Source organism: Hirundo rustica, chromosome 3 (genome assembly GCF_015227805.2).
Source record: "Hirundo rustica isolate bHirRus1 chromosome 3, bHirRus1.pri.v3, whole genome shotgun sequence".
NCBI lineage: Eukaryota > Metazoa > Chordata > Aves > Passeriformes > Hirundinidae > Hirundo > Hirundo rustica.
Window position 1 is genome coordinate 79347900 of NC_053452.1, and position 13262 is coordinate 79361161.

At 40.1% G+C, this 13262-nt stretch overlaps 1 protein-coding gene across 1 annotated transcript in view; it reads left to right on the forward strand.

Annotated features, from left to right (window-relative positions):
- Window positions 1-13199, forward strand: part of MDN1 (midasin AAA ATPase 1) — a 93094-nt gene extending 79895 nt beyond the window's left edge. Inside the window, exons 90-102 of the mRNA XM_040058221.2 lie at window positions 1475-1636; window positions 1999-2100; window positions 2242-2443; window positions 2896-3063; window positions 4521-4678; window positions 6072-6161; window positions 6533-6648; window positions 7271-7445; window positions 8081-8154; window positions 8243-8357; window positions 9002-9065; window positions 10717-10859; window positions 12231-13199. Of these exons, the coding sequence (XP_039914155.1) occupies window positions 1475-1636; window positions 1999-2100; window positions 2242-2443; window positions 2896-3063; window positions 4521-4678; window positions 6072-6161; window positions 6533-6648; window positions 7271-7445; window positions 8081-8154; window positions 8243-8357; window positions 9002-9065; window positions 10717-10859; window positions 12231-12419 (1758 nt within the window). The 3' untranslated portion in view covers window positions 12420-13199. The remainder of the gene's footprint in view (window positions 1-1474; window positions 1637-1998; window positions 2101-2241; window positions 2444-2895; window positions 3064-4520; window positions 4679-6071; window positions 6162-6532; window positions 6649-7270; window positions 7446-8080; window positions 8155-8242; window positions 8358-9001; window positions 9066-10716; window positions 10860-12230) is intronic.
- The last annotated feature ends 63 nt before the right edge of the window (window positions 13200-13262 follow it).

Sequence of the window (13262 nt, forward strand, 5' to 3'; positions counted from 1 at the left end):
AATAAATAAAAGTGTGATTTTCATTATTTTTTTTAATAAATTGCCTTATACAATGGATGTGCTCCAAAACAAATTGGACATTGAATAGATACTATGTTAGTGAGAGTCTTCATCAAGATAACACGAATGAGTTTATTAAATGTGTGTTTCTGCTATCTGTGTTGCTGCTGCCTCCTCAGCCTTGTGTTGGAATGGAACAGAGTTGGAAGGGACCTACAGTGATCATCTAGTCCAACTGCCTGACCACTTCAGGGCTGACCAAAAATGTCAGCATATTATTAAGCACATTGACCAAATGCCTCTTAAACACTGAGAGCTATGGGACATTGACCACTCTCTAGGAAGCCTGTTTCAGTGTTTGACCACCCTCTTGGTGTGATACTGAAGTCCCAATGACCATTCCCATGCATCCTATCACTGGGTACCAGGGAGATCAGCACCTGTCTCTCTATGTCCCTTCCTCAGGAAGTTGTAGAGAGCAGTGGGGCCAACCCTTCAGCCTCCTCCCCAAACTACACAAGACCAAAGTCCTTAGCCATTCTTTATAGGACATTCCTTCCAGCCCTTGCACCACCTCTGTTGCCCTCCTCTGGCCACATTCAAGGGCATTCACATCCATTTTAACTTGTGGGGTCCAGAACTGCACGCAGCTCTCAGGTGAGGCTGCACCAGTGCTGAATACAGTGGATTCACCACCTCTTTTGACCAGCTGGTGTTGCTGTGTTTGATGCGCCCCAGGATGGGGTTGCCCTCTGGGTTGCCAGGGCTCAGTGCTCACTCACACAGAGCCTGCTGTGCATCACCATCCCCAGATCCCTTTGCAGGGCTGCTCTGCAACCTTATTCCTCTTCCCAGTCTATACTTGAGCCCAGTGTTACTCTATCCTCGGTGCAGAAACCAGCATTTGGACCTGTTAAATTTCATCCCCTTAATCATAGTCCAGTGCCCAAATCTGTCTAAATCCTTCTGCAAGGGGCCTTTAGACTTTCAAGAGAGCCCACAGCACCTCCCACTTTGTATCAGCAAACTTGGTAATGGAGCGTTCAACTCCTGCATCCAGATCATTGATAAATACATTAAGCAGGACTAGTCCTGGATCTGAACCCCAAGGAACAGCACTGGTGACTGTCACCACATGAAGCCCCATTCACCACAACCCTGGAATATGAGCCCTGGAATCCACCCAGCACACTGAATCCACTCATCCCACAGCTGGACAACTTTTCCAAAAGGATGCTGTGAAGGACACTATGAAAAGCGTTACTAAAAATCCAGAAAAAATATATCCACTGCTTTCCCTTCATCTGCTAGGCCGGTGACCCCACGATAGAAGGGGTGCCCAGTTAAATAGGCCTTTCCCTTTGTTAACTCATCCTGACTGTATCTGATAACTGTATTTGCCTTTAAGTGCCTTTCAGTAACACACAGTTCTCAATGTTTTTTAGAATGTAGAAATAATGTGATGTTATTTCAGGAAGAGGAGGATAAAGATAATTCAGAGACGGATGAACAGATCCCTGAGGCTGAGGAAAGAATGGAGCATGAAACACAAGGGCAGACTGGGCAAGAAAATCTGCAGAGTGACAGTGCTGTTGAGCTGGCTGGAGAGGCTTCAGAAAGAGAAGAGTCTAAAGAGGTAAATTATGTGGAAATGTCTGAGTTAAAAATGTGAAATTTGTGAAGATGTTCTCCAACTGAAACCAGGGAACTGCTACCATAGTTTTCAAGAACTGTGTAAAAGACCTTAGTTTATATCAGTTATAAATTAACTGAAAAAACCCTTAAAGGCCGTGTACATACCCTGCGTCTTCATTGCTATAAAGTTAAGTTTAGGGTAATTATTGAACTGTAGAAGTGGCTTGTCTGCTCTCCATAAGAATGCTACTTAGAGTTATGAGCCATTGGTCCTTCAGAGCAGAATGTAGCAAAGCATTGCAGTTTAACATCTGGAGTTTGTTTACAGTAGTTTCTGTTACCACTGAAATTTTTTTCTTGCAGGAAAGTGGAACTGGAGCTTCAAGTGCAAATCAGTCAGAAGGCCATGAATCCACACGTATGGCCCGGATGGTTTCTCAGAAGCAAAGCAGAAAAAATACACAGGTTCATCTCTTCTTTTAAATTTTTGTTTAAATGGCTTAATATTAACCAGCAAATAGGCAGGACTCAGTTTCTCCTTGCTATAACACTAGTGGTGGGTTACACTTTTCTTGAAGTTCATGGTGTTAATTTGTTCCTTTTCAGAGTTTCAAGAGGAAACCTGGCCAGGCAGACAATGAGCGTTCGATGGGGGACCACAATGAACGCATCCACAAGCGACTGAGAACCATGGAATCCAGCAGTGAAGCAAAGCAGGATACAACTGAGCTTAAACAAAATGTGGAGGAGGCTGATGTATTTGAACATATTAAACAAGGCTCTGAACACTATGATGCACAGACATACGGTACAGTGGTGATTTCTGGGTGTAAAGAGTTGTCATTGCAGAATCAAATCCTGAAACACTCGTATTTGCTGTCGTATTCCCTGTTTGCTTTTCAAAGGTGCCTTTAATGATCCTTGCTTTGGTTAAAGGTGCAGCATCATTTCACTACAATAGCTGCTACTCCTTGGCAGTATAACGCTTTTGAAAATACTGATTTGACTTAGAAAAATGGATTTTATCTTAGTATCTTTACAATCTATTCTCTTCAAATCTTACTCCAGCTAATCAAGGCAATAGCTTACTAACATGACGCAGCACAGCAGAGAGAGAGATAAAACAGGAGTTTGAGCCTCAGATCTCTTCTAAGTTCACTGAAACTGATGCACAGTAGCCTCAGAAAGCAACTTTTTTCTTTTTTAACTTGACTACTTCTCCTTGCACTCATTTTGACAAGTATTGTTGTCTTTGTTCAGATGTAGCTAGCAAGGAGCAAGAGAAACCTATTATGCCTCCTGAAGAAAAGGAAGAAGACACTGAAGATGCAGCAATGGAAACAGAAATGCAGGATGAGGATCTCAGAGCAGTAGACACTGAAGAGCTGAAGCCAGAAAAAAAGAAGTCTACTGCCACTAAACCCCCTGGTACATTAACTTAAAAAACATTCTAAATGCATGCTGATATGGATGTTTATATCTATATGCAGGTATTTAGATTTGCATATAGTGGATATGTTTCATAAGGCTAAGTGCCTGCTCTAAATTGATTCCTCTGCAGCAGTAGTCTTCTGCCTAGTAACCAGCATTAGCCTTTGCTAAATTGATTGACTGACAGAGGGGTTTGCTGCTTTCTTTCAAGTTAATGGTCTCTAATCTTTATCCACCACTTTGAAGAAATAAAAAGCAAAAACTTCCCTGCTGTTCAACACAGTGCCAATCCACTTAATTAATTGGCATTTAACAATGCATTCCAGTGTCACCACCATCAGCACCATGTAACTCAATTGTTTTATGTATAACTAAGTTCTGGCAAAAAAAAAAAAAGAAAAAACCCACCTAAAACCAAACCAGCAAGAAGAGAGGAGCTGGTCTGAACAACATCTAGCGAGGTAGCACCAAACTCTCTGCCTTCTTTCATAAGTGGGAACAAAACTGAGCAGCTAACAGAAGTAGTTGATAGAGAAGATAGGTCTGACTTGTGAGCCACTGACCCTCCCACACAAAATAAGCAAGATAGAAGTATATCTTGCCAGGTGCAACAGAAATTGTGATTTTGATGAATCTAAGTAAATGACACCGTAGCTTGGAATTTTGAACGCTTTCCTTCTTGAATAGCACAAGCATGGCTGGAGAGGGAAGACGAGTTTTACAAGCCCACATTTTTGTTTCCCACTCCCTTGAGCTTTAATCACTTACATCTCTTGCTAGACTCTTTATTTATGGTACAGGTGTGCAGGTAATCCGTCTACTTGTTTTTCCACATGATTCTCTAACTTGATGTTCTGAAAAACTAATCTTAAAAACATCTCCTACAATACTTTTTCTCCTCTAGAATAATTCTTAAGAAATGAGTTGTTAAACAGCATAGTACAGTAGAAACAGTAATTAAACAAACTCTCTAATTTGTTCCTTTATTTGTAAATTGATTTTTGATTTATAGAAAACTGTTCTGTTAAAAAATAGAGAGTAAAAGATAAGCAAAGATTGCCATTATTAAATGATGATTTTCTGACTGTTCTCCAATTACTTTGTACCTCCTAACCTCCTATGATTCTGTCATAGAGACTCTAAGAGTCAATAAATATACTTCAGCAGAGGAATTTTCAGGTGTTAAAGATCTGTTAACTATTGCTTTGTTTGGCAAGGTTACAAGACAGAAAAACAATTTGCATTAGGAAATGCGTGGTTATCTGTTCCAGTGAGTTGTGAGATGTATTAATCCTATGCCTAGAATTAAATGTCTTGAAATCTGGCACTTCTTTTTAAAGAAAATGTCAGCTGCACTACAGTGTATGAGATGCTCTGCAAAAGAGTCAAGATACAATATTGCTTCTTGTATTATGTGTTATCCATGAAGTTAGTAATTAGTTTTGTGGTTGCAGGACCAGGTGATGTGGAGCCAGAGCTCCAGACTTTTGACTCAGAGGATGTCAATGACTCTGCACCAGAAAAACTACTAAAGGTGACTGAAGAGAAGCCAGAGAGAAGCAAGGACTCGACCATACACACAGCCCACCAGTTTCTGATGGACATTCCCCAGGTAGGATACCCAGTTTGTCTTCTTTCAGCTACAGCAGGAGAAACAGATGGTTTTACTTTACCTGTCTTAATGAAACTCTGAATGCAAAAGACTAGAATTACTTTTTTCAGCCAACTCAGTACCTTGCTATTATTTAACAGCAGGATGAAAAGTAATGCGCATATTATGTTGTATATGCAGCTGAAAGAAGCCTTTAAAATGATTAGTTCTACCCATCCTTAGCATGGAGCTTTCTCATGTAATGTTTCAAAAAGCTTTTGTTTTTCTAACTGTAAAGGACTCTTTTGCTTAGATTGATCTGCAGATAAAATGCTTGGGTAAAGTGGAAAGCAATAGGAAAGGGTGTGTGGCCTGAAGATAACAAAAGGGTGCATACAGAGTGATGAGAGAACTAGGCATCACTGACTTAAAACATTATTGCGGACAGTGATGTTTTACTTAATTCATATTTCTGTCTTAATGCCAAGTGTTGCAGCTTTTTGTAAAGAGGCTGCTGAATTTCTTCTCCTGTTGTCAGAGTAATTGTGGCTTTGGGATTTGTAGTTTTTTTCCCAACTGGCATGCAAAATGTGAAACAGGAGAGGGAGCTCTTGCAACACCATTTAAAGGGGAAGGAGGGAAGGGAAGGAGGCTGCTGGGGGAAAAGTGCAGCTTTTCACCTTCCAGCAAAAGGAAGAGGAGAGAAATCCCCTCTGTGTATGTTCTTTCTCCCTTCCTTAAATGTGCAGTAGGTGAGCAGCTGCTTCGTGAGGAATGAGAAGTTACTGAGACTATTGAGTTTGGAGTCATGGGGTTATTTTCCTTAGTTTGTAAAGCCTGCAGGTTATGCAGACCATGTATTGCTGTTTGGCCAAACTGGGGGTTTGTAAGTCAGGGACAGAGGCTGTCACTGAAAGCACAACGAAAGTAAAAGAAGCATCATAAAGCTTGGGTGTCCTTTAACAGAATGGCTTATCAAAATAATATTTGGTGCCAGGTAAGGAGGATGATGTCATTCAGTCTTCAAGCAGTTTGAATGTAATTGAGTGAAGTATACTGTGTTTTCACAGATGCTAGTTAGGTGTAGTATTCGATAGTTTGGTCTCAGTTATACTGATCATTTCATTGATTTATCTTGAAATTCGATATTATATTCAGTGTCTTATCATAGATGTTCCTAGCTTTGTTTCTTTATTGATTATATCACATATGGAGGTATTTGTGTGGAGGTATTTATCCTTCACATGCATGACAACTATTGAAAACCATGGAGATTTAGAATTTTCATTTAGGTATTCGGGTATTTTTTTTGTTAATAAGAATGAGAACAATGCATTTATACTTTTTTATAGTTTGCTATATTTGGAGATCACTAGATGTGTAAACTTATTTTTCTGTCTCATAAAACTCCTAGCGCATTATTAGAGATCCTGAAGAGCTAAGAAAGGAGCTTGAAAGACAATTGGAAGCTTGGCAAACACAACAGCCTGGAACTCCAGAGGAGGTTCGTGACCTTATTTGAATATAAAACTGTCATAAGAACCCTTCATTGCATTATTTCATCTTCTTTATCTGCTAAAACATTGGGGAATTCAAGCAGGCTGGAATCTAAATACTCAAAGTCACAGGATATAGATACTATTTTTGTTGTTACGTTTTGACTTCCTTTGAAAAATGTACTACATTATTCTTGAAGCAGGATGCTGTATCAGATCTTGTTTTGAATGTGAATGCAGACTGTCAAAGAAGACACCTTCAGTTTTAGCTGGTTACTGCCTTCCCCTTAGTGCACTGAGGTTTAGTTTCTTCAGACAGCACTCCCCATCTTGTTTTGTTTTTCATAATTCACTTTAATTTCTTTGTGTGATGTTGTAGGAGAAGGAAGCAGCACAGCTGTGGCAGAAGTATTTAGTACTGACAGCTCCTCTATCACAGCAGCTTTGTGAACAGCTGCGACTCATACTGGAACCCACTCAGGCCGCCAAGTTGAAGTAAGTTGGGGTCTTTCTGAGGCTTCTGATTTCTTTAAACCCATGGGTTTGGGGCACTTTAACCTCTGTAAAACTGCAGATTTGTGTCACTCTTGCATTACTGTAATTATTCCTGTTTGCAAATGCCTTCAATTTCTTTGTATGGGAACATTAGGTTATTTTATGAAATGCAAACATGATATAGTAGTAGTCACCCATCCTGAGGATATTGCCTCCTCCTTTTTTTTTCTCCTGTTCAATAGGTGATCAGTCAACTTCACCATTTGAAGTTAAGTCAGAGTGTTAAATGTCAAAATGTTTTACGTTGTTTATAACATTAGTTGATTATTTTTTAAAGAGATGTAGACTTGTTTCAAATTGGTGGAATGTAAATTTGAGGTCTGCCTTCCTTTTTAGGTACGTAGATATCAACTTCTTTTAAAAGCACTGAATATCCATCTTACATTAAAAATGTGGGTGATTTTTTTTATCTATAACTAAATATCAGTATTAAAACTACTAATATTGGATTTGTAGTATTTTAAAAAAAATATATTTGGTGTATATGCTGCATAGGCCATGGATTTCCAGAATGAGATATTTGCTGATAACCCCTGTCACTGTCTTTTTTCTCAACTTTCAGAGGAGACTACAGAACCGGGAAGAGGCTGAACATGCGCAAAGTGATCCCGTACATTGCCAGTCAGTTCCGAAAAGACAAGATCTGGCTGCGAAGGACCAAGCCCAGTAAACGACAGTACCAGATTTGCCTGGCTATTGATGATTCCTCTAGCATGATTGACAATCACTCTAAACAGGTAAAATAAACCCTTGGGCGAAGCATGGAGAAACCACCTGTCATTGATGTGTGTGGCGGTTGCTGACTTGTGTCACACAGGGCTGGTGGCTGCTGGAAAGACTGACTGATAATTTCAAAGCACCTGTTTTTCCAGTCCATGTGCTTGAACTCATGTAACTTCATGCCTAAAAGATTTATTAACAAAGAAATCACTGAAAACTATCTGAAAGGATGACCTGTTAAGTTTGTTAGAGGTGTACATATCCACTGTAAAATTACTTTTTGTAGCCTATAAAAGGCTGAAACTTCCTTACCTGGCAGTTCATTGGAGCACTAAATATCCATTCATCATAGGCCACTTGTAAGGTTTTTATTAATTAAAATGGTGTGTTTCCTTCTGAACAGTTCTTTATGTATTTCATTAGCCTACCTAAAGTGGTGCCTCTAAGTCAATCAGCTGAAGCCATCAAGCAGAACTAGTGTATCTTTATTGCACTGACTGTTTTACATAAGACAGGCAAAAAGATAGGCTGTCTCTTCAATTATCTTTCTAGATGATGAAAAATAATTTCCATAATATTCTTCATATTTAATTCTGGGCTTTGAGTAAAACATTGACTGTGCTATTTTTGATGCAACTTTTTTCTTTAATAGCTTGCATATGAATCCCTGGCAGTTATTGGAAATGCTCTGACTCTTCTAGAAGTGGGACAAATTGCTGTGTGTAGGTGAGTTTATTTGAAATCTTGACTTTTCTTCAGTACTTCAGAGCACAATGTAAATACCAGTTTCATGCTGTAATTTTCTCTTCTGAAGCTTTGGAGAGACTGTTCAGCTGCTGCACCCATTCCACGAGCAGTTCAGTGACCAGTCAGGGACACGGATATTGCGTCTCTGCAAGTTTCAGCAGAAGAAAACAAAAATAGCCCAGGTACACAAGAATGCCTCTAGGGCAACAGGTTTCCCAGTCTTTTCCAGACAAGACAGCAGCAGTTTCATCGTTTCATGATCACTTTGTAACACTTACTATTTTTTTGTATTTGAGAGTCTGATAGCAGGTTAGATAACAAAGAAATAAAATGGTTAGAATTTTGTAACAGGAAGAGTGTTTCCTCACTTTTAGTTTGGATGTATACCACTTTTATGTGGTCACCTTTCTCTGTATTGGGTCTTAAAAAGTATTTTAGGTGCTGTTGATGTTCTGTATTTTAATGGGAAGTATGAGACCAGACACTTTTGTTTCAAGCTGAAGAAGTTCAACCTAGAAACATGATGTGTATTTTCAATGATGCCATTAATCTCATTAGCAGTGTACTGTGTTGATGGCATTGCTAGCATTGGGAAAAAAATAAATTCTGTTTGAAGGCTCTCTGAAGATTCTTTAGTTCAAAAGTACTTTAAAAATTTAAAGCAGGAGTTAATAGAGGAAAATGCCAACAACTGTATCTGTGTTAGGTGGTCAGACTGTCTTAGCACTTAAAAATAGAGAAAGATGTTCTTCAGAAATGTTTTCATTTTTACGTTTATTATTTTTATGATGCGATAATTTGATTTTCTTGTTTATTTCCTCTGCAGTTTCTAGAATCATCAGCAAATATGTTTGCTGCAGCACAGCAGTTGTCTCAAAATATTAATCCGGGTGAGTTTTTTTGTGTTACTGTGCTTGTTGCCATGGCAGCAGAATGCTCACTACAATCCTGAAGTAGGATCCTGCCAGGAAGACTCCTAGGACTGAAACATCCCTTGCATTAGGGCTTTGGGTTTTGCTTTCTCAAAAGCAATGTTTGGTCAAAATTTAGGTTAAAACCTAAGTGACACCTACTTCCTATTTGTCAATAATTCACTAAAATTTTGTGTGAGACTTTTTAAAACGGCCCGCCTTACCTGTCTCCCTTTACCTCCTGCTTGCAGACTGTTTTAAGGCCTAGATAGCGCCAGCTTGGAGCATTGTCCAGCTTCCTAAGGACCCTGACTTTCTAGGGTCTGCTCCTCCTTGAGAGCTTGAGTTCTCTAGGTATCCAGAAACACACTTCCCTGAGGACAGAATTTGCCTCCTACCTGCCTTTCACTGTCCTGCAGCTTTAGGTCACGAGCTGCTTGAATTTCCAAGAAAAGCTGGAAGACTGCTTGCCTTGTGTCTGCCCCATTGTTAGGCTAAAAGATTGCTCTGTGATGTTTAAAAGTTTATCATGGTGCCACCTGTATTTTTTATAAGTTCTTATTGTTGAAGTACTCCAAGAACTGGGCAGTCTGGGATTTATAATCCACAGCTGCTTTGCCACAGAATGGCCAGGGTGTCACAATATTCTGAGAGGGAGCAGCAATCCAGTTCTGTTAAACTAGGCAGGGGATGCAGCAGCCATCAGCTCTTTAGGATTAGGGAGCTGGCAGGAGAAAAGGCTGGAGGATCCATCATCTCCTTCTGTAAAAAGAAAGCCCTGTCACATTTGGGGCCTGCAGTAGTGTGTTCTGCATCCCTCTGTAACAATTAGGGCTTTCAATCCTGACTGTAATTACTGTGATTTTACGTGTAATTAAAGGATGACAGAGACATAACTTAAAATGTCCCTCTAGAGGGATGTAGATGACTCTAGGGACGACTTGGGTCAAGTAACATGTCTCCAGAAATGGTAGGTGCTGAGGAGCCCAGCATAGGTGCTATGTCGGATGTTTCAGGAGGTTTACTTCAGACTAATTGGACTGCTTTGACTGTGCCTCGGAGCCTATCTTCGGATTTAGTTTCTTCCAAAAATAATCCAGTTTGGACAGTCCAGGATTTTTCTCTGATGGAAGCCAAGCCTGATAAAGTGGAGACAGTGGAGAAAAGCCTGTAGATGGACTCATAGGTACCTGCTTCTAGAGAAAGTGATTTGAGCTCTATTTCATTGCAGCAGCTGGTACTCTACTGAGCTGGTGGCTGGAGCCTTGTAATTCAGCCAGTATTTAACCTCTAGGCATGAAAGACAAGACTGTGACCAAGTCTGTTTGGTATTTTCTGTGACTTTCATCCTTGATTATAGTACTGATGGATGGTGAGGGTTGTCTGTATGTTGTATGACACTCCCCTTCCCTCCATTATTTTCAGTGGTGTCACACATTACTTTCTTTGTTGACCCACTAGTAACTGCAGCTTAATGTTACGTCACAGAATTCTATTTGATTAAGAGTTAATTTTCTTAGGAATACTCCTTTTTCCATTATACCCCAGGGCAAACAGCAAAATGGGGGTTTTATCCTTTTAAATGGATTACTCTGAACTTACTGGAATTTTAAATGTTCTTTGTGCTCAGAAACGGCACAGCTGCTTTTGATTGTGTCTGATGGAAGAGGCCTTTTCTTGGAAGGCAAGGAACGGGTGACAGCAGCAGTTCAAGCAGCTCGGAATGCCAATATCTTTGTTATTTTTGTAGTGTTGGACAACCCTAATTCCCGGGTAAGTGAACAAGGGAGAAGTATTCAACTGCAGTGAATGAGAAACCGATACGAATCTTTTTCTTGTCTTTTATAGTGCCATACAGCTACCTTATCTTTTGTAGAGGTCAGAGATACTGAACCCAATTGCCATTTTCCATGTCTGTTAGATCTGCCATTTCTTCCTACTGTGCTTCTTATCTTTTGTATTTAAAGAAAAAAATCCCTGCTTCCATGCCACAGAAAGGCTAAGAGCTCATGTCTTCAAACGGAACGGTTGTAGCTCTTGGCCACCAGGGAAGCAGCTGGCAGGTTGACAGGTTTGGAGTTTGAGAGATGCTTTGTTCCATCTCAGCTCTGATGCATCTTGATAATTTCTGACAGCAGTCCCCAGTTGACATGACAGCTGGAGCCAGTATGAGATTAAACATTAGACAGAAGGGAGTATGTGAGAGTTATTTAGTGCCTCAATTGGGAAAGCTGAGTCCTGCATCTGTTAATGGGGGAAGAAAACTTAAGATGACCTTGGATGGGAAGCTGAAATATCTGGGAGTATTTCAGGAAGGCTCTGTAGTGCGGTAAGTGAGCGAACGTAAGCCTGATAGTGAAGCCTTTCATGGTAAAGACTCTAATTCTGTGGTTCGTGTTTTCTTCCTGTATCTTTATTTTTGCATTCAAAACTCATCTGCTATATTTATTGTTCAAAACCAATTCTAACAGTCCTGCTGACAAAACAGCTGAAAGGTTCTGATGAAACCTGGCTGTAGTATCAAGCGAAAATACTGGGTGTTTTTCGTAAGGTTTTTTTTTTTTTCTGGGGGAAAAAAAGGGTTTTTTCCATAACCTTTATTAATTTCTGAGTTGCTGCACTGAGCAACTTAGAAGTTACTTTACAAGAAGGACAGCTGGAGTTTAATCTGATTTTTGTCTTTGTAATATTTGTTGAAATACTATGAAGTTGCTAAAAAATCTTCTATTAGAGCACTGCACAAATATGAGTTGAACTTAGCACTGAAGAGTTTACACTCTCTGGGGAAGGCATCAAAGTAATAAAACTAAAGTGCCAACAGTAAACTGTAATCATAAAATGCTAAGAAAAGACAGAATTTATTGACAGAATTTGGTATTGCAGAAGCTCAAGCTTAGTCTCTTCTAGCCTATAATTCATGGATTAATACACTGTATCTAAAAGGGCAAAAGCATTTAACTGATTTATTTTCAGCTTCTGATCTGATTTACCTTTGAACACTTAGAGCTTTTAATCTTAAAAGTATTTTATTAGTTTTCAGTCTATCGGGGGAAAATTATAAGTGCTTAGAACATAGGGTAAATTCTATCAGTGGTCACAGAATATGTGTGTTATTTAGTAGTAACATCCGTACTTCTTTTACAGGATTCTATTTTGGACATTAAAGTACCTATATTCAAAGGACCTGGAGAATTGCCTGAAATCAGGTCTTACATGGAAGAATTCCCATTCCCGTTCTACATGATCCTTAGGGATGTGAACGCGCTCCCAGAAACTCTGAGTGATGCCCTCAGACAGTGGTTTGAACTGGTGACTGCCTCTGACACTCTTTAGACTTTGGAGACAAGGTCAGGACCCGATTGCTGCTGCTGAGCTGCTGAAATACAAGAAGCTGCATTTCATGGGAAGGGCCATAAAGCTCTTCCTAACGGATTATCCAGCAGGAGCTGCCCTGGGGCAGAGACTGTAAGAACAGAGTGGTTTGGGTGCATCCTCCCAGTGTGTCAGAGGACAATTATGCAACGGTGAGACTGTCCCCTGCTGTTCTCACAAGTAATGTAAGACTTGTCTCAACTTCTCTTGTAATAACTTATTACTTTTAAAAAAAAAAAAAAAAAAAAGGCATTTGTAATATTAAGAGGTGGTATTATTCCTGCTGCTTCCCCCCCTGCCGTAAGTAAAACAGTCTTGTTCCTGGGAAGGCATTTCTGCATTAGAAGTTGAGGTGTCTTGCAAATAAAACCTTCCTCAGCATCATCCACGTGGAGGTGCCTCTGGGAAGGGAGGAGCGGAGAGCAGGGGAGGCAGATGGTTTTACTCAACCTCCCCCCAAAAAAACCAAAAAAGTACTTGAATACTTGAAACTATTTTGCAGTTTTAACACATCCTTTTTAGTTATTGCTGATTTTTGCCTGACCATAGCAGCGGGGAGTTTTCTGAATCATGCCATGTGCCGATCCCTGCCGTACCACTTTACACTGTGAAGTTTGCCCTGTTCGAGGCAGGCATTGGGGATGATTCATAAATCCGGTGTCTTGGAGCACGGACGTGGATTTTCATTGCAAAGCCTATGCATCTTGTATCGTCTGTACTAATAAAGAGAGATACCACTCTTCCGTTGCGACGTCTGTGCCTGGAGTTGATCAAAGCTGACACCGGCCGAGCGCAGCCGGCCAC